Here is a 21,768-nt window from a genome sequence, read left to right as displayed (position 1 = left end):
GACCCGAGTGGCTTCAGCAACTGGCTGAGACAAGGAGGTGGAAAGGAGTAAAGGCCAAGCTCCCAGACCCTCTTTCCATGGAGCTTACCCATGTATCTTACTGAAGATATTAGGGGTTCCCAGCGACACTAAAGAGTGAGACCATTGTGAGTTCCCAGATACTCTATAAGCAGTACTAACGACATACCTGCGATATCCTTCCCCAGGTAAGAGCACCAATGGTTCCTCATGACTTCAATGGCATCCAAATCATCCTTGGAGATGTCGTTATTAATGATCAGGTGGATACAGGGAATGATCAACTCATTCATCACATTAATGCCCTCTGTTACAGAGTGGTCCTCATTTGTTTCAAACAGCGAAGCAGCCTTGGCATTGAGCTCCTACAGATAAAAAGCAGAGAGGGGGAGAACGTTTGGAAAAAAAGTATCAACTTAGTAGGAATTTAAGCCAACGGTCACACCAAAATCACCTAACTGGGGGCGGAGGGAGCACTGGTTCCTTCCCCAGATGTGCTGACATAATTATGATTAGGATGTAGGTGACCTGGGCCCTGGGATTTTATAGCAACTACCATGATGATTTGAATGCACCCAAACTTGTGACTCGCTGGCCAAAACTTAAAAGTCAAGGTCATATTTGAGATCTGTTTCTACCCAAAGACCTATTTAGTGATTCTCAAACTTTACTGACTACTAGACACCCACGCAGAAGACACTGAAACCCAGGCTGCTCTCCAGACTGGTCAGCTGTCACCAATGTCTGAAGTCCCTATGGGACTCTGATACACACTAGAGAATAAGAGCAGGGATGGAAAGCCTAAATCATCCCTAATATAGCAGCAGCGAGAAAGGGGTGAGAACTCAAGGTGACGATCTGTATCTGGTGACTTAGAACCAGTCCTGCCACACCTGACATAGCAATCCAAGAATTATCAGAAAACGAGGATGTTGAGGGGAGGGTAAACCCACAGGACATCTGAGGAAATGCACACCAGCCATCTCCTGACACTTCATGAAGAACTAGCAGGGCCTACACTCATGGGCAGGCTGACAGGATTACACCTGCCTTTCCCTATGGCTTCCCAATGCACAGGAGGGAAGGTGACAAGGTTAGCAAGACCAACTCTTACATTCTGTAACCCTCTATAGACTGGACTTCAAGTCCTGAAAACTGTCCTCGGAAAACATCACATTCTTTCCATGTATTCATTGTGGCTCAGAGGAAACAGCTGACCAGAAGGTGGCTCTGTGCTTAACAAACTCATACATAGTGAGGCAATATGCTAAAAGCTTTAATGCAGGCACATGAAAGGGCAGAGATAGGCATGGCTTGCTTAACTTGTCAAGGGTTGGAAAGAACGACACAGCAAGAGAGGGAGAAGAGATTAAGGTTTTGTAGGCAGTACAAACCAGAAGGCATTTTCTGCGGTATAATGCGATCACAGACTCCTTCACACCCCTGCGGGGCCCCTTCATCAGCAGGGCGGCATTGCTCTGGTAGGCATATACTAGATAGGACAGTGCTTCCTGGTACCTACAAGGTGGGAGAAAAACCACAGCTGATCTCTCTTTCATCAAAAACCTAGGGCTTAGCTCTCACTTCTCTGCAATGAGAATATATTCAGCTACGATATGGTGTGTACTGGGAAAAGCTTAGGGGCCAAAGACCACAGCCAGTCTCAGCAATTCTGCACAATGGCCAAGAAAGGGAAGGCAAATCAGGAAACATCTTTAGTTCTTAGGTTTTCTCTACCTCTAAGACAAAGAAAGGGACTAGCTATTCACTATGGCCCAGGCCAATCAAAACTTCATTTTCTCGTCACTAAGGGAACCCAGCATAACATTATCTCCTCAAAAATAAGTCCATTATTATGTGAAGGACACCCCCCCCCAAAAAAAAAAGTGTGACAGAAGTGTAGAACAAGGCTAAGCACAGACATGGGTGGTATAGAGGCCACAGAGTACACGACAAAGCAGGGGGACTTATGGTTGTGACGTCTGAGTATCCCTGAGTGGGTGTCAGAGTTCTCAGTAGCAATGTCAGCGAAAGAAAAGGCCCACATACTTTCCTTTTTGAAAGAGTTCCAGGCCTGTTAGGAGGTACACAGACACCTTTCGGAACAAACTGTAATCTTCATGCCACCTCTGGAAAGGAAGGACCACCATTAATGACTTCTCTCAGGAAACCAGTACTTCATTTCCACTGCCATACTCTCAGCACAAGCATTTACTGAGCAAATCTGGACAACTACAAAAACATGTAAACTTTTGGGTAAAAAAAAAAAAAAAAAAAAAAAAAAGATTTAAAGCTGAGCACGGAGGTGCATGCCTGTACTCAACACAGGAAAGGTGGAGGCAGAAGGATCAAGAAGCCAGAGTCTCAGCTTCACGACAAACCCGAGCCTCACCTAGGCTTTAGGATATAATGTTTATATCACTGACCCTACTTCTTCTGCTAAGGGTCAGAAAATCATTTTACTTCACCTAACAAGTTTGGAAACCCTCCTAGTCCTAACACAACACTCAAAGTTATTCAGTTATGGCTTACACAAGTGACACTTGAGACATCAACAGTCAGACATGGGGAAGAAGAGAGCACAAGACTACTCAAGCCATACAAACCACTGCCAGTTCAGCAAGTGTAAATAACACACAAGTGTAGACAATACACATGCAGACAGCACAACTCAGTACTTTTGTACACAGAAGAGGTCTTTTGCTTCTGTTTTTTAATCTGTAGTTCCACATATTTTACTGCATACTAGAAGATGACAGCCTTACTCACCCACTAACACACACACTGCCTAGGACAAGGCTCCAAAAGGCCCTTGGGAGGTAAGCATAGACAGAGTCTAACATAAGACCGACAAGAGAGAGATCTGTGATTCTGAGGCTAAGACATATTCTATGCTTCAATCTGTGTAGCCCTGGCTGTCCCAGAACTCCCTATGTAGACCAGGCTGGCCTCAAGCTCAGAGGCCTTTGCCTCCTGAGTGCTGGGATTAAAGGTGTGCCAAACCACACTCAGCTTCTTTCCCCCCCTTTCAAATTTTAATTGTTATTAGGAAACTAGTCAGTTTGGTAACATAAAATTGTTCATTTTGTCTCTAGTGCCACCTGCCTCCAAAATTAATGTTTTGGGAAGAATTAAATATACAAAACAACCAAACTTACCTTATACTCTTCCATGTTCATATCATCTGGACCAATTTCCATCAGTTTGGCCTGAGCCACCTTCATGATACTAATAGATCTGTGTGGGACAGAGTTCAGAAAGCAATAGCAGGCTGCAGGCAGCACCTCCGCAATAGAGGAACTTGCCTAAAGAGGACTCCCCCCCCCCCCGCCCCCCGCAGGAACAGGTCTGGCATTCTCACCTCTCATCATAGCTAAGGTTTCTATCCGCAAACTGTTCCAGAAGGGTTCGTTCTACTACCCTTTTGGGTGCTTCATTTTGGAAAAAGTAGACAAGGACATGCTGAAGGCGAGGGTCACTGTGAGAGGTGGGGGTCTCTTTGGCAAGCTGATAGAGCCTGGAGTATTCTTCATGAAATGCCTGTTAAAAACAGAATTGGGGAGCAGAGAAGGGAACACTGTGGACTTGAGCACATACATGGAAACTGACACCAAAATGCCAGAGGACCTCTCATTAATCCACGCTAGGTTAATTGCAATGTGAATAGTAGGCATATCATCACTCCCTCCAATCCTAGCACTAGAGAAATACTTCACTCAAAAAATAAACACATTTTCCTCATCAAGTTTTGGTTGTTTTTGTGGAAAGGGTCTGGACTTCATTATAAAGATCAGGCTGGCCTTAAACTTGTGGCCATCCTCTTGGTTGTGCCTCCCAAGTGCTAGAATTATAGGTATGTGCCACCATGCCTGGCTCTCATGGAGTTCTTAAAAACACAAGAATTTAGTTTAAGTTGTTTAAAAATCCACCCAATGTAATTTTATTCTAACATCTTACGCTTAAAATACTTTAAATAGTATAACCTTTCTCTTTTTAATGAAGATTCCTAAGATACAAAGGCACAGTCAATCAGTTTGTGACATAAATGAACATTTAACCACCTCTTCACCTCTGAAGGCTGAATGCAACGTGCAGTGGCACAACTAACTGTAAGCTAGTGCCAGGTAAAGATTAGTCATTAGCTTTGTGGGATGGTTTGCTTACCAGTTGCACTTCCTAGGAAAGATGGTGTCGTATTTCACTTTAACACAGTAAATTTTATGTCTCTGTGTGAGACTGCATGTGTGTAGAGACCAAAGGGCAATCTTGAGTATCATTCTTCAGATTCTATCCAACACACATTTATTGGCGGGAGGTGGAAGGTTCAAACAGTCTCACGTGTAGCCCTGGCTGGCTGGTAACTCACTATGTAGTCCAGGTGAGTCTTGAACTCAGAGATCCACCTGCCTCTGCCTCCAAATGCTGGGATTGAAGGAACATGACACTATGCACTGTCCCACCATAATTTTTGGTACAAGGTCTCTTACTGGCCTCAGACTGACCAAGTAGGCTACTATGTTGGATGGCCAGCAAGCCTCAGGGATCCTATCTCTGCCTCTGCAGCACTGGGATTACAAATATGCACTGTACCATGCCTACTTACATGTGTGTATGTATGGGGCAAGGAGCATGTGTCTAGTACCCATAGAAGTCAGGAGAATGTCAGACCCTCTGAAGCAGGGCGATGAGCTGGGCTGTTCAGTGTGGGATATCGGAACCAAATGGGTTTTCTGCAAGAACAGAATGTGCTGGGATATCTCTCCAGCCCTGTACAATTTTTTGTTATTGTAGGTTCTGGAAATCTAACTTAGATCTTCCAACTGAACTACCTCCCCAGCACAGGCCATCTTAACACCATTTCCCACCGTCTCATGGAACTATCCCTGGGTCATGAGTATTAAAACGTTAAAACAAGAGTACCTTAATAAGCCCTGCTTCAGACCCGTCTCGGTCAAAGGTCTGGCGTGCTTTAGCTATGGCCAGGATGACCCCTTGCATGGCAGGGCTCAGCATCACCTACCATAGAGGACACAAACAGGGAGAAAAAGGAGAGCAGACAGGTTCAAAAGGAGACTGGATGAAGACAGGTGATCAGGGTGCTGATGAGAAACAGAGCACTGTCTCCTTGGCCAGCACAGGCTGTGGGTCAAACTGCACAGCCTATTCTAGACACATGCACAAACTTGGCTGTCCTTGTAATGATGCCTATGACAAGTTGTCCCTCTGCATGCACATTCTAATTCTGTAAGACAAAGAAAAATGTCCAAAACCATTTCCACTGGGCACTGCTGAAGAATAAGCTCAACTATTTGGTCAGCACTTCAACTTAGCTCCCTAATGAAGACATAAAGGCACAGATCTACCTATAAATAACTGCAAATTTCCAATAAATAAAAAATATGTACCCACAGAAAAAGACAGAAACCTGAGACAGGATTAATGACTATTTGTGTGTAGTATAACACAAAAGGAGACAAGCAGACCATGAGAAGGAGCTGCATCCTGAACTTTAGAACTTCAATCCACATTTGTTTTACTTACTGAGCAATTGGAAAAATTCTACTTGGAAGACAAAATAATGAACTACCATCAAAAGCAAACTGTCTCTAGAAGGTAAACATATTATTGTCCATAAAACCAAATGGAGCTAATCCTGCCTTCTCCAGGCCAAGCTTTGATGAACACACACATGCACACACACATGCCAACAGTACACAGCAGGAATGGGTCTCCAGTGCTTTTCCAAAAATGGCAGCTAAGGTCAAAAGCAGACAGGCCTCCATGGCTGTTACTTGTTTCAGTGAGAAAACATTAGCTCACGACAGACACCTTCTGAAAGACAACATACAGCTAGCCTGCACTCTTCTCTGTACCTCCTCATCATATCCATCTGCATCAGATCTAACCAGAATCCTTCCCACACTGGGAATCTCGACTTCAGAGACCTCAGAGTTAGGCGGGGCAGCAGCCTCTGTGTCACTGGCCTCTGGGGTCTGTTCTGACTGCTCTGCAAGGTTTGTTTCCTGGGGTTTGGGCTTCTCAGGTTCAGCTTCCTTACGCTGTGGCAGCAGAATGGAGAGAAAGAGTAAGAACAACAATAATGGGGGAAAACAAGAAGAAATAAAGAGGGTGGTTAAATTCAAGAGACACATGAACAATAAAAACGACAGACAGCTGGCAGTTGGTGTCAAAGCCAGACCCTCTTGCAGGAGGGCCACTCATTGTCTCACCCTATGCAGTCTCACCTCACTCAAGGCTGCTTCTACTCCACTCTTCTCATAGGCATGGGCTGTGTTTGCAATAGCTTGGGCAGTCTGCTCCTTTGCAATCACAGCATGTTCAGAGGACAAGCATCGAACGCCATGAGAGGAGTTTGCTGAAGACTCTGACCAAACAAAAAGAAAGTCAAATAGGTGTCACAGCTGATGAATAACGTTCTCAACACTCTGAAAAAAGGCAAGCAGGAGGAACACACAGTTAAATATACAGTTCTGGCACACCTTTTTCAAAGCCCATGTAAACGTCCTTAGAAATTTTGACAAGCAACAGATATTCCATATCAAGGACCCTTGAAGGTCTGTTAAAATTACTGTGCTCGGTTTTTCCTTTTTTTTTTTTTTTTGATTTTCGAGACAGGGTTTCTTTGTAGCTTTTTTTGGTTCCTGTCCTGGAACTAGCTCTTGTAGACCAGGCTGGCCTCGAACTCACAGAGATCCGCCTGCCTCTGCCTCTGAGTGCTGGGATTAAAGGCGTGCGCCACCACCGCCCGGCTGGTTTTTCTATTTTTGCACACTACAAATTTTTCCTTCTATCAACCATTTCTTAGGAAGATCTCCTATGGAGAACAGTTTTCATGAAGTTCAACTTTTAATCTTGTCATAATTTCTCCTACAACTTGGGGGATAAGCCTTTCTTGCATTATTTCTGCTCATCAGAAAGCACCTTCTAAAGGTACAATGATTCTATCATATTGGGTGATAGCAACTATAAATGAAACCCACTGTTGGGCCAGAAATGGTGCAGTGGGTAAAGGTGCTTGTTGCCAGCCTGCTGACCTGCATTTGACGCTGCGAACTGTGGTAGGAGAAGAGAGCTGGCTTCCACACATCATCCTCTTGTGCTACTGCATGTGTTCTCCCACCCATTCCATTAAGCAAAAATGAGAAATTGAAAAAAATAGAAACCCACAGTGAAGAGAGGCATCACCATGCCCCCGAGTACCTGCGGGTGGCTGCAGAGTGCAGCAAGACCTGACTAGACCCGGCATAGTGCCTTCCTTGGGTACCTTGAGATGTGGAGAAATCCTGTGATGAGGAGTTTGGGGAGGACTCCATTTGTGGGATCTTACAGGACTGCTCTTCTTCCCATTCCTCCACCTCTTGCTCAAACCTCCAGTTATCTTCCTGAATGTACTGCCTGAGTTCCACAGACAGGGCTTCCACTTCTCCCACCATTTGATCAGATTCGTTAGGAGCTGTCTCTGAGGAAAGCAGTTAAAATGGAGAGCCATCAAGAAAAAGGTAAACCAAAAATACATCAGACAGACCTTCCCAGAAGGAGGCATGGCACATTTCATCACTTCTCTTGTTCCTACATGGACACGTGTACAGACGTGTATACTTACACATATGTAATTCTATCAGAAACTCTGATGACGTATCAGGAGCCGTGCCAGGAAGCACCAGCAGGCAGGTGCTCTGTATGTGTCTGCTGGGGCAACAGAGACAGCTCAGCAGCTAACAGTACTGGCTGCTCCTGCACAGGACCCAGGTCTGGTTCCCAGTACCTACATGGTAGCTCATAGCCATCCATACTTCTAGTTCCAGGAGATCTGACACTCTCTTCTGGCCTCTGCAGGCATCAGGCATGAATATTGTACACACACATACATGCAGTCAAATATTCATCAGCATAAAATAAAAATAAACCCTGAAAGTCACTATCTATTGGATGAGTGAATGAATGAATACATGATAGAAACATGATTTAACCATAGTCAGTGTTTCTTTAAAATGCAATCAACAATATATGTGGCAGAATCTTAAGTTAGGGGATTGGAGAGATGGTTCAGTGGTTACAGTGTATGCTGCTCTTGAGGAAGAACCAAGTTCAGTTCTTAGCATCCATGTAGGACGGCTCATAACTACATGTAACTCCAGTTCCAGGGTATCCTACATCTTTTGACTTCTGTAGGTACCTGCATGCACAAATGCACATAAGCACAGGCACATGCAAAGAAATATTTTTTAACCTAAAAAAATAAAAGAAAATTTAAAGTAAAAGTTGTATCAATCTAAGACTGGTGAGAATGTCCTAGCAGGGCATGGTGGCAGTACAGCAACAGAGAGGGAAGGCAGGAGGCTCAGGAGCCAGGGAGGCAGAATAGGCTAGATGACATACTACCTCAAAAAGACAAAAGAATGTTCACCTATTTTAATACAGTTGAGTAAGAATTTCAATCAAGGTATTGATCTGAGTGCACTTTGGAGGAATAGGCAGGCAGATACTCTACAGTGAGACTCTGTCTCAGTAAGAAAAATAAAAAGAAATGGGGGGAAAAAAAGAGCCAAGTACTTATACTTCTTCAAATTCCACACAGTTATGTGCTATCAAAAATCAAGATGAAATATTGGGTAAATGGTGCATAATCAAGAACATTAAGAACTTTAGTTAAAAAAAATGGCAAAAACATCAAGGGCACATTAAATTCTAATTACATTATCAAAACCAACAAAGAGTCTACAACAGAAGAGCAGATCCTTGTTAGCTGCCACTAAACAGCATTTTCATGAACAAGAACAAAGTCTACTTTTCCTTCTGAGTCAAGGTATTATACAGCCCAGGCTGCCCTTGAACACCTGATCCTGTCCCACCTCTGAGTGCTAGAAATCCAAGCATGCACAACCACACTGAGTTTACAGAGTGCTGAGAATCAAACCCAGGGCTCCATGCATACCAGGCAAGCATTCTACAAACAAATCTAAATTCCCAGTCTGCCATGTACTCCATAAAACAGAAATGTAGGCAGTGTAACAAGGAACTCACAGGCAACCAAGAGCCACTACAGCCCTCTGTAATTCCCCAGCCACTACTTCTGGCTTTACTCTATAAATATAGGGCGGCTGCTTTCTAACTTTTTGAGACAGGTTCTGCTTTAGCCCTGCCTTAACTCTTGGATGCTAAGATTACAGGTCCAAGCCAGCACACCCACTTAAGGAAGTTCTATTTATGAAAAAGTAAGTTTGCTGAATTCTCAATTAGTAAAAAGTGGATAGAAATGAACAGAAAAATACCTGCGTGAGGAAAAACGGGGAAGGGAAGTAAAATCTACGTACACACAGAACATGTCTCTATGACAGAGACATCACAGTGTAGACCTGCTGGGGAGTGGGGCTGATGGTGTCAAAGACACAAGTAGAGAAAAGTAAACCTATTTTCTCTTTTTATTCTCTTACAGTTTTTATGTTTTAAAAACATTTTACATAATAATAAATTGTAGTTTAAATGTTTTCAACATAAGGAAGAGACTGTTCTTCTCCCAGGGACTATATTTCCCCCCAACTCTGGATTCCATTCAGCCATTTTTACCTGCACTGAAGTGGGGTAGCTTGTCATTGATATACATCAAGCAATACGCACTGACATTTCTCAGACCCCCATAAGAATCTCTTTCAAGTTCCTCCCAAGAAGACTCAGTGACAGAGATATCATTATATTTGAGCCAGATTTGCCGAGGTTGGTTGTAGATGTAAGCCCAGTAGTGTCCAGCATTGGCTTGACCTTCGTGAACAAGAACGGCATGTAAACGGTAAGGCACCTGCAAAGTAGAAAGGAAGGTTCTCAGACGAAGCAAAGAAATCTGATGATGTTTACATTACTAGAACTCAAAACATTCCCAACAACCAGGAAGAAGGGAAATGACTACACACACTAGATAACAGAGAGAGTTCACATTGAGCATTTTACTACTTCAGGATAGACCAATGAAAATACAACCTTGGAAGATATCAATCCCGGGGCTCTTAAAATGAGAGAGTTAAAGCAGACCCTTCTGGGTGCTCTTTTATTTCAGCCTTAAATTCTGCCCAGTACCTTACCATGCTTTCATTTAGGTGCAGAGTTTTTTGAAACAGCACAAGAGACAACAGAGAAAGCCAAGTTACACGGTCTATTCCGATTCCACACCACAACCATGCTTAATGCCTTGCTTGGGAGCAGAGATGTGTTCCAGAGGCATTGTTCCATGGGTCAGTCACAGAGGAGTCTCTGCACTACTGTGTCCACAAAACGAATGTGGACAGTAAGGATTTCTGCTTAGACTGGCTTCCTTCTAGAGTCTCCCATCACAAGAGAAATGAAGCATCAAGACATTGCTAAAGGGGTTTCTCAGAAGACTATGGAGATGGAGAACTGGTCTCTAATTGGTTTCCCCATGGCACTGTTTCAGTTATCATTTGCAGAGAACTTTTTTATTAATATTTAACAGCAAACCTGCTTTTAAGATGTCTTTTTTTAAAAAATTATGTGTGTGTGCGTGCATGTGGGTATGTAGATGTGAATTCAAGTGCCCGTAGAGATCAGAGGTATTGGATCTCCCTAGAATTGGGAGGTATAGGTAGTTTGGGAACTGAACCTGGGTCCTCTGCAAGAACAGCATACATTCCTAATCACCGAGCCATTTCTCCAGCCACTCTCAGCAAATCTTTCCATTATATGGAAAAACACCACATGGCAGAATCCAAAAGAGGATGTTTTAGGTGTCAATGCACATAGAAGACGCTCTCAATCTTTCCACTTGATGTAAGAGAACAATATATTTCTGTTTTAGGGAGCTCTTTCCCTGTGGTGTTGCATTCTCTACCATTTGTATCAGCCTACTTTCCATGACTTTTAATTCTACCTGATGAAGAAGAGGATCACAGTACATCTGCTCGATAGCCTGGGTGGTGCTTGCAATACAATTCTTTAAATCTGTTAAGAAAGAAAAACCCTGTGAGTGCATCTGTTTGCTGGGCCTGCTAACCATGACGGCCACACACACACAAACTACACTGCTTCTCTGCACCGCATCCTACTAACAACGGCACCGCTTCTCTGCACCCCATCCTAACAACGGCACTGCTTCTCTGCACCCCATCCTAACGCTCTCTACTTCCAGCTAGGAAGCGCAAAGCAGCACATGGTGCTGAAGGGCAAGGGCTCCAGGTTATAAAGGCTTTTAGTTCAACGGAATTACATCGAGGTCTGGCACTGAAATTTCCTAAAGAAATTGTCTCAGTTTAGGAAAAAGTTGCATGAACTGAAGCAAGAGTTGAGAAAAAGTACAATGGTAACCAGGAGAATCCTGGGCTCAGTGGCAGTGGGCATGCTTATCCTGTCTGACAGCCTTGGAGGGGGAGCAATCAGAGTGGAGCATGGGTAGCTATTGTTTAAGAAGCAATCATTTTTTCAAGATGCTCACAGCTGTGGGCACTATCCCCACAAGGAGGAAGCAGAGGCAGGAGGATCATGAGTTTGAGACTAGCCTGAGCAATAGAGACCTTATCTTTTAAAAAAAGCCAGAAAAATATTAAACCGTACTTTCATTTAACAGCACCTGGTTATGAGGAAAACATTATTGCTATCCCTTTTACTATCAATTGCAAACCTCACATTTAAACAACATCAATTATTAATTCCAACACTCCAGAGTGGGAAGTAGAAGGAGCATATGAAGTGAAGGTCAGTTCTGAGACCTCAAAGGGGCAAGACAAGAGCAGGAGGAGAGAAAGGGAGGAATATTCACTGCTTGACTTCACCAAAGGTTCCCATTTAATTGCAAAACTTCTAGAATTGCCAGAAATTGGGGGGGGGGTGAATTTGAGAGGGATAACTTCACAGGACCAAGCTTACAAAGCAGGAGAAGGGCAAATGTCACAGGCCTGACTGCACTATGCGAGTGGCAATGACAACATGAATTCCAAACAGTCAAACAGGAAAGGCAGGGAGCAGCTGACATGTTTTCAGAGCACCAACCTTGTATATCCTGTTCAATCTCACTCCGCCACCTCTGAAGGCAGGTTTTAACAAAGTTCATCTCCTCATCAGTGACTGTCCGAGGAGCTGGGGATGCAGGCATCCCCAGGGAGGAGTGGGGGGAGGCAAACGGTCCATTCATTACATCAGACCTGGGCAGAGTATTTTCAGGAGAGGAAAAGGTGCCTTCAGCATCCTGAGAACAGCTTTCTGGACTTGAACTAGAGGAAAACAAAAGATGATACTCATTTTGTAATACCTAAAATGCAAGTTGGGCTGGGCATGGTGGCAGAAACCTGTAATCTCATCCCTTGAAAGGCTAATACAGGACTGCTGTGACATTGAGGCCACCCTGGTATGGTTGAGAGCCTTTCTCAAAAAGGAAGAAAGAAAATTCAACTTTACCTAAGCTAACGCACTTCAAAAAAACCAACCACTATATGAAAAGGTACAGTTACAAAGAAAGCAGTGACAAAGATGTGATTTCTAGCAATGGTGAGGCTGAGGCAGGAGGGTCTCAATTGCAAGGCCAACGTGAGCTATGTGGTGAGGCCTTATCTAAAATCTACATATAGAAAAGGTAACTTTTTCTTATATGAACCACCTCATTTAACACAGCTTGTTATGAGGCTGACATTAGTGCTATCCCCATTGGACCAATGGCAAGAGTAGCATTTAACAGAACTAAGTTGGAATATGCCTATAACCCCAGCACCCAAGAAATGAAATGGGGGCTGGAAAACCTCAAACTCAGTGGTTCTCAGCCTTCCTAATGCAGAGACCCTTTAATACAATTTCTCTTGTTGTTTGACCCACAACAATAAAACTATTTTCACTGCTACTTCATAAGTGTAATTTTGCCATTGTTATGAATCATAATGCAAATCTGTATTTTCCGATGGCTTTGGCAACTCCTGAGAAAGGGTCATTTGATCCCAAGAAGGGTCACAACCCACAGGTTGAGAACCACTGCTCAAGTTTAAAACCTGTAAGTGCTCAAAACAAAGAAACAACAAAACCCATAAAAGCACTATGCTCAGCTGGCATAATGCTTGCTAACATGCATAAGACACTGGATTTGATTCCCTACACTGAATAAGCCAGGCCCAATAGCAAGAAAAGAGAAGTAAATGCAAATTTATCTACTAACATCACCAAAGTAAAGCTCCCTGACGTGGGTGCTGTTAACTAGGGTCCTCTGCAAAAGCAGTATGCATTCTCTCTAGCCTCAACAAATCAGGTTTTTTTTTTTTCCTTTTTTTATTGTTGTTTTTGAGACAGGGTTTCTCTGTGTGACTCTGGCTGTCCTGGAACTCAATGTAGACCAGGTTGGCCACAAACTCAGAGATCTGCCTGCCTCTGCTTCCCAAGTGCTGGGATTAAAGCTGTTACCTCCTGGCTAGCAACTGGGTTTTTAACATAAGCTTTTCTCTGTGGGGGACAAATGTGCCCTAGTATTTTTATTACCAAGGCACATACATGCTGAACCTGCTGGCATTTTCAGGCTATAGAGACTGTTGGCTGAATGAGCATAGTCAGAGGATCCTGGCTTGGCCTCCCTATGTCTTCATGAGCCCATCTCCTCTAGACTTGTTCTGAGAATTCTAGCCAGTCCCTCCCTTGGGAACTCTGCTCATGAGTAGGTTTTTTCCTTGATGTTTACTTAAGACATGCTTCCTTTACCACAGATGAAGCACAGAACCTGGAAAACCTGAAAAAGAGAGACACCTAGAAAACCACAGCCTATCCGAACTCTGAGAAAGGCGTTCCGGGACAGTTAGCTCAGAGCAAAGCAGTCCTGAAGAGTCTGACCCAGGAAATGGACAGTGACAAGTACTCAGGACACAGCCAGTGGGGGTGGGGATAAAACTCTTCCCTGAGGACAAAGCTCACCCTTTGAGCTATCTGGGGTGAGAGCTCAGCAGTTGAAAAAGATGGGAAATAGTTCAAATAAGAATGGAAAAACAATACAAGGCATTTAAGAAGTCTGCTTCCATTACCTTTCCTTGGATGTGAGGTCAGAAACCGGGCAGCACACTGAAGGAGGTGGTAATGTCATTTGCTCAGCACTTCCAGACAGACAGCTTTCAGAGGCAGGTTTTGTACTGGCAAATTCAATAACGTATTTCAACATGTCGGGGAGCGGGAACCGAGCTGGGCCGGAGCCGTACTTCACATACCTAAGAGGCAAAGACACTGGAACACTCCTGCCCAAGTCTGCTGGGCATGGTAAGAACTGCTAACAAAACCTTATCATGCAGAGTCAATGGGAAGCCTCAGGTGTGCTAATATCCACCTATAACGCTAGCACTCAGGAGGCTGAGGCAGAAGGATCACCAGAGTTTAAGAACCACCTAGGTTACAGAGTAAGTTTGGGGAAGCCTAGTGAGAGTGTTATCTTAATATTACATCAAGAAAACCTACATATAGTAGCTAATTGGTTGCTCGATCTATAAGGTTAAAAAAAGGCTCTAACAATAAAACTGCTACAAGTCTGACCCTGCCGCCAAATGGGACCATTCCAGACAGCTCCTGCTCTGCTCTGCTGTCAGTCACAGTCAGGCTCTGCTCATCAACTTAGTTCTTCTTAAAGGAACATACGTGCTCCACACTACAACTGGAAAACCATCTGGTGATGCAAAGAAAATACTCAAGGGCATTTTCTTTGCCCTTTTAGGCCAACTGCTTCATAACTGAGTGAGAGAAATCCGGAAATCGAAATTAGACATTTCATATACTCTATTATTCATGAATGGGATCAAAGGCATAGGCCAGACATAAATTATTTGCAATTTCTTCAGGAAGAGTAAATAATAGTCACAAATATATGACTGAAATAGCAAAGTAGTATTTAAAGTTATTTTTAAAGATGTATTTCTATTTTATATATGTGAGTATTCTGCTTACATGTATGTCTGTACACATGAATGCCCTAGGTGGTCATGAAGAGGTGTAGGATCCCCAAAACTGGAGTTATGAGCTGCCATGTGAATCTGGGGGAACTGAACTTGGATCCTTTGCAAGAGCAGCAAGTGCTCTTAACTGTTGAGCCATCTCTCCAGCTCCTTAAGGTTTTATTTTTAATTTAATTTTCATGTGTATGTGTGTGTGTGTTTGTGCACACATATGTGCACGCAGGTGCTCAGAGTCCAGAAGTGAACACTGGATTCCCTGGATCTTGAGTTACAGGTGGTTGTGAGTCACAATGACATGAGTGCCAGGAACTGAACTCTGCTCTTTTGCAAGCACAGCATACACTGTTGACCCCTGAGCCATCTCTTCAGCCTCTAAACAAACTACTTTAATAATACCTTATATTCTGCCATTACTAGCACATTACTTTAAACTCACTATGGAGATTTAGTTCAATGGAGTCTACAGTTCACTAAAGTAGAATTTAAAGGTAGGATAATCAACCTAACTGGTTCACACAGGAAACTTCATTATTCTAGATTTCCATCTTACAAAAGAAAACAGCCACGTCACCATTTTTCTTCCCTAAATACAGTAGAAAGAAATGCATTTAAACATGGAATTAAGAAAACCATCTATTTCTGTAGCAAAAAGGATACCACAAAATAAAAATACTAGAGCTTGGGCTGCAGCTGTGGGTAGACTGCTTGCCTTGCATATGTGAAATCCTAGTTTGCTTCATAGCACTACACAAAACAGGCATGGTAATGCTCAACCCAGCACTCACAAGGTATAGGCAGGAGGACAGGAAATCAAGGTCCTCCAGCTACACACTGTTTGAGGACACCCTGGAGTATAGGAGACCCATCTCAACAACAACAACAACAGCAACAACAGCATTACTGTTAAATGAGCAGGGTATGATAGCGTGCACCTATAATTCCAGTACTTAAGAGGTAGAGGCAGGCAAATTGTTATGATTTTATGACCAGCCTGGTCTACATAGCAAGTTCAAGCTTCTATAGTGATATGTTGTCTCAACACAAACTAACAACAACAAAAAAGAGAATAAAATAAAAACATGAGTGAAAACTAAAAAAGGGCACTGCAACTCAGCATCAAACAAATGACAGAGGCGTACAGCAAAGGCTGCTTTAGGCAAGGCAGAGGCTTGGCTACCAACCACCGTGTCCCCTCGAGGTCACTAATGGAGGAACAGTGCGTGCCTGTCAGGGTGGAAGAACCCTAGCATTCAATCACTGCCATGCACTTCAATGTGCTCTTCCATTACAAGCTTATCAAACTCTACGCAATCTAAAATAGAGAGCAGAACTGATAACCCGGCACAGAAGCATAGCGTACCAGCTTCCAGCTAACTTTCCCAGGCTTGTTACATTTTAATAGAATACTTATATAAAATCCCAGAGAAGTTTATCATCTAAGAGATTTGTGTTTATTTGTGGCAATCACGTCTAAGTTTCAGATCTTAGGACAACTACTTCATACAAGGTAGCACCTGTTTTGAAAAATAGGATCAGACCAAGAGACGGGCTGGGAATCAGTCTAGGATAGAATATTTGCCTACTGGGCACAAGGCGCTCAAGCCTCAACACAGAGAAAAAAAAATAGCAAACTGTTTTCAAAAGTATTATCTGTCTATTCTATATAAAAGAAATCTTACTTTCAATACCTACCACAGCTATTTAGTGAAGAAATAGTGAATACTTGGTTTGTTCTCTGAGACAAGGTCACTTATAATTCAAAATCAAGAGTAATATTATACTAAGGACAATATTCCCGTAGTCTCGCTGAGTCTTTTTTTTCCCCTCCGAGACAGGGTTTCTCTGTGACTTTGGAACCTGACCTGGAACTAGCTCTTGTAGACCAGGTTGGCCTTGAACTCCCAGAGATCCACCTGCCTCTGCCTCCCGAGTACTGGGATGAAAGGCGTGCTCCACCACCACCCGGCTCACTGAGTCTTTAAGTTCTCTAAAACACCTGGGCCAGTGACATGGCTCAGCAGATAAAGGCACTTGTCATGTAAGCCTGGTGACCTGAGTTTGATGCCCAGAATCCACATAATAGTGGAAGGAGAGAATTGATTCCGCAAGTTTTCGTCTGACACATGTTCATTCTTACTTTTTCTCTCACTCTCTCACCCCATATCCCACATACAGAGTAAAAAATGTTAATCTTGGATCTGGGTGGAACGTGTGTCCCTTGGAGAAATAAATGACCCAATAGCAGGTTGGGTAAGATGGGATGGTAGTAGAAGGGAGATTGTTATTAGATGGAGTTGGGGAGGGGAAGCCACCAACAGTGTATGGATTTCCTTTGTAAAGGTTAAACCAATGGATCTACTTAGACTATGAAGAAATCAAGCTTAGATAAGTGGGATTGGGACGCATGATGTGAAATCTGCAAAGAATCAATAAAGGTTGCTTACCAAGAAAAAAGAAAAAAGGAAAAAAGAAATCAAGCTGATCTTGCCTAAGGAGATCTGGATGGCTCTGCAAAAAAGAAAGCAGAGTCCTCCAGAAGAACTTAGCACATGTACCCAGCCAACACCACACCATCTCAACACTTCCCAAGCCCACTTTTCACAAGTGAAATGACCAGGCACAGTGGCCATTGCAATCCCAACCCTGGGGAGGCAGAGGCAGGAGAATCAAAAGTTCAAAGTCATTCTCTTTGAGTTTAGACTCTGTCTCAAAAAACAAAAGAACCAGGGCTGGAGAGATGGCTCAGTGGTTAAGAGCATTGCCTGCTCTTCCAAAGGTCCTGAGTTCAATTCCCGGCAACCACATAGTGGCTCACAACCATCTGTAATAAGGTCTGGTGCCCTCTTCTGGCCTGCAGACATACACGCAGAAAGAGTATTGTATACATAATAAATTAAAAAAACAAAAGAACCATAAACAAAACAAATCAAAAAACCCAAACAACAACAAAAACAACAAGGACAAGTGATTGAACTACCAAGAAAACTGCCTCTCAAGTTTGTTCAGTCAGAGAGCAGAAGGAACAGACATTGTAAAGCTGGGGTTCCCCTCACTTACTTGTTAGTCACAGTATGCCTGAGTCCCTGAAGTCCTCAGGACCACCTACCCACAGATCTTATTAGCTGGCCTTGAAGACTCCTTTACACTTAAAATGAAGATCTTGGCTATTTTATGAAACACCAGTTATTAGCTCTGAACTTTTAAATATAAACATAATCGCTGATCTTATTATTTTATTTGCTTTATGTTGCTAAGCATAAAAATGCCCACAGACTCACCTTTCCAATTTTTGCTGCAGAACCTGTATTTCCTCCTTCAACTTTCGAACACTCTCTCTCTTACTTCGAATAAGCTCTTTGCTCTTGTACATGTACCTAAGCAAACAATAACCCATGGATAGAAATATTAGCGAATACTAATGACAAAATCTCAGTGAAGATGACTTCCTCAAAACAGGCAGTTATAGAATAACCAATAATATATATTGTTTTTACTTTGGTTTTTGGCTTGAGACAGAATCTCATAGCTCAGACTGACCTCCAACTCCTTCTGTAGCTAAGGATGACCTTCAATTTCGGGTCTGTCATGGTCTAGTGCTAAGTTACTGTGATATGCCACCAAACCTAGCTTGACACACTGCTGTCAATCAAACCCAGTGCCACACTACCAGTTCCAAGGTCAGCAATGAGGCGAGGACACCCACTCTTACCACTGTCACTAAATGCTTCACTAAAGGTGAAGCCAGTGCAGTAAGGTAAGACAAGAGGTGCAGAGACAGTACAGGAAGCAGAGCTGTTCTCCAGCTGTGGATCACAGCAGCCACAAGACCACAGCAGAATCAGTGAGCTTTAGCACAGCCAGAAGATATGGTGTCACTTTAGTAACCAATACAACCAACTTTATTTCCATCTGCTCAAAGAGAACAGAGAGTAAAATTTCAAAACCTCATAATATCAAAGGGATGATTTATTTAATCATACATATTGAAGGGCTGCACGCCATTAAGAAACGACTGACTTACATGTGTAACACAATCCAACCAATGAGAATCCCTTAGCTGTCAGAAACTGGCAAGTCAGTAAAATTTCTATGGAAATGGAAGAAGTCAAAAAGCCAAAACAATTTTGAGGCTGAAACCACTGACAGTGTACGGATTCTTTTTCATACTAAACCAATAAAAATGCGTAAAGTTCCAGGGTGTGTGGGACGAGCTCTGAGATCAATCTGTTCTGTGCTAATAATGGGTTTGTATTCATTCTCTCTCTTTCTCTCTCTCTCTACCCACAAGTGGGTCCTTATTAGAAAAGCTTCAAAAAAATCCATTTTCCACATGGTGGCTGAGAGTGACGGCGACGTTTTATGTCAAAGTCAAAGGATGTTATGTTCCCCAATTTGGTTGTAAAACAGAAACCTAAGCATAATTAGAAACTTAGGTGAGTTGGGCTGTGGTAGCATAAGCATTTAATCTCTATGGATTCAAGGCCAGCCTGGTTTACAGAAAGAGTTTCAGGATAGCCAGAGCTACACAGAGAGACCCTGTCCCCCCCCCCCCAAAAAAAAAAAAACAACAAAAAAAAAAACAAAATAAAATAAAACAAAACAAAACCCTTTAGCTGATATTCCTGTGGGTTTGTCTATGGACAGCTTTACTTTGATAATATAAGCAAGCACCTGCTTTGCATTCTTTTTTTTTTTTAAATATTTATTTATTTATTATGTATACAATGTTCTGTATGTGTGTATGCCTGTAGGCCAGAAGAGGGCACCAGACCTCATTACAGATGGTTGTGAGCCACCATGTGGTTGCTGGGAATTGAACTCAGGACCTTTGGAAGAGCAGGCAATGCTCTTAACTGCTGAGCCATCTCTCCAGCCCCTGCTTTGCATTCTTTACTCTATTGGTTTACAGCATCCATGGAAACAAGATATATGTTTTGAGCCCAGATTTATGCCTAGCTATTCAGTCACATTACCCTAGGAGATTCTCAGAAATACAAACTCAAATGCGGATGCAGAGTCTAAATGTGTACATTATCCAGATGTCCAGGAGATCTCCATACACAAATACATAGCCCACAGCCATTTCTACTTTTGCAATTAACATCACAAAGTCAATCGAACCAAGACTCACCTATCCATATAAATAATCTGAGGAAATTCCAGCTTATTATGAATTTTCTCTGGCTGCCCAAGAGATTGATTAAACTCAAATCTGGAGAGTTCAAAGGTCAACACTGGAGGTAGTTTGGTAAACCAACGCTATGTCCAAGGTAGAAACACGGGAAAAGGGAAAATTAATTTCAGGAAATAACAGCCATATTTAAAATATCCTTCACCAAACTTTTGATATGGAATTTAATTAATAATATACAGCATTTTATCTCACATACTAACCTTAAATACTTAAAATCATACTTGGAGAATATGGTTAAACATTCCTTGGCCTCCAAATTTACTTCCTAGCCACCAGTATTGCAATCAACCATCATCCTTAGCAATAACCACTGTGGAATAGAAGAACTGACCAAGCACCAACACAAATCATTCCATAAACATCAGTATTCAAGACATTCAGATCTTACAGGAAACAGACAGCCTAACCAAAGAGCTGGAAACTACAATCCCAACAGCACATAATTAAGAGATAACTGTATCCAATAATCATCTAAATAAAACAAATACTGAAATATATCATATACTATTTATTTACAGCTAACTACAGTTTAAATCCTGTTTATGTATAAAAGGGAAATTTGAATTAGTCTCAGAATGTTGTAATTCCCCATATTTCTGAGGAAAACAATCTGATCTCCAGTATGCAGATCTCTAAGAAGAAAGTCAGTCAAGTGAGCCTACAATAATAATACCCAGAGTTTCAGAGTAGCAAACAACTGGCTTCCTAAAATGAAAAGAACCCATTTCAACACACTGACCACAGCTGAGAAAAACTGCTCCAGGAGAGGAAGCTTGCTCAGTCCACCCACATGCCAGAGGTTCCTAGGGGGCTTTAAGCACCCTTCTACCAGGGTTCAGGGGTCCCTCCAGGGACCGTGCTGGCACCAGGTGAATAGACTGAAAACCTCACAGCTCAATCTTTCATCTTCTTTCTTTATTCTTTTTTTTTAAAAAATATTTATTTATTTATTTATTTATTATGTATACAATATTCTGTCTGTGTGTATGCCTAAAGGCCAGAAGAGGGCGCCAGACCTCTTTACAGATGGTTGTGAGCCACCATGTGGTTGCTGGGAATTGAACTCAGGACCTTTGGGAGAGCAGGCAATGCTCTTAACTACTGAGCCATCTCTCCAGCCCCTTCTTTCTTTATTCTTGAGACAGAGTCTCACTCTGTAGCTTGGGTAACCTTGAACTCACTAAGCAGCCAAGGCTGGTCTTGAACTTGCAACAATCCTCCTGATTAATCAGTCTCTTAAGTGATGGAATTACAAGCACAAACCACCTTGACTGGCTCTTCAGGGTTAAATCTAATTAAGCATAATGACTTCTGCTAAGGTTTTATTTTTGCAGAATTTTCATCCTTGGATACTGCACAAGTAGTAAATATTAACTTGTAAGAGAACGCATCAACTGGCACACACGGTACGGATCTTGCTAGGAACTGCCAAGAATCCGTTCTTTCCTGGAGAAGCCGAGGAGAAACCTCTCCAGATCCCAGCACCTTTTAGAGCTAACACACCTCCACAAGTCCGTGTCAAGTACCCTACTTTAGTTCAAGCCAATTTCTTTTTTTGTAATTGTGTTGGACAGTTCCACAGGTCACAATTTTGCCTCAAAATATAAGAGAGGGGAGTAAACCAAA

The 21,768-nt window shown here is 42.6% G+C and overlaps 1 protein-coding gene across 10 annotated transcripts in view; it reads right to left on the bottom strand.

Moving 5' to 3' along the window:
• Usp28 (ubiquitin specific peptidase 28) overlaps window positions 1-21,768 on the bottom strand; it is a 57,555-nt gene that overhangs the window by 3,364 nt on the left and 32,423 nt on the right. For 5 of the 10 annotated variants that reach the window (XM_057766325.1, XM_057766326.1, XM_057766328.1 and 2 more), the window contains 15 exons: window positions 20,080-20,207; window positions 18,227-18,322; window positions 14,034-14,213; window positions 12,034-12,254; window positions 10,919-10,989; window positions 9,607-9,835; window positions 7,304-7,498; window positions 6,264-6,403; window positions 5,892-6,077; window positions 4,939-5,034; window positions 3,380-3,558; window positions 3,177-3,255; window positions 2,068-2,147; window positions 1,413-1,536; window positions 188-383 (listed from right to left, as the gene is read on the bottom strand). In XM_057766325.1, coding sequence (XP_057622308.1) covers window positions 188-383; window positions 1,413-1,536; window positions 2,068-2,147; window positions 3,177-3,255; window positions 3,380-3,558; window positions 4,939-5,034; window positions 5,892-6,077; window positions 6,264-6,403; window positions 7,304-7,498; window positions 9,607-9,835; window positions 10,919-10,989; window positions 12,034-12,254; window positions 14,034-14,213; window positions 18,227-18,322; window positions 20,080-20,207 — 2,200 coding nt within the window. The remainder of the gene's footprint in view (window positions 1-187; window positions 384-1,412; window positions 1,537-2,067; window positions 2,148-3,176; window positions 3,256-3,379; window positions 3,559-4,938; window positions 5,035-5,891; window positions 6,078-6,263; window positions 6,404-7,303; window positions 7,499-9,606; window positions 9,836-10,918; window positions 10,990-12,033; window positions 12,255-14,033; window positions 14,214-18,226; window positions 18,323-20,079; window positions 20,208-21,768) is intronic. The other 5 variants (XM_057766330.1, XM_057766331.1, XM_057766332.1 and 2 more) reach the window with 3 other exon arrangements.

Source organism: Chionomys nivalis, chromosome 4 (genome assembly GCF_950005125.1).
Source record: "Chionomys nivalis chromosome 4, mChiNiv1.1, whole genome shotgun sequence".
Taxonomy (NCBI): Eukaryota; Metazoa; Chordata; class Mammalia; order Rodentia; family Cricetidae; genus Chionomys; species Chionomys nivalis.
Note: the sequence above shows the minus strand (reverse complement) of the source record. Positions and strands in the feature narration are given on the sequence as shown.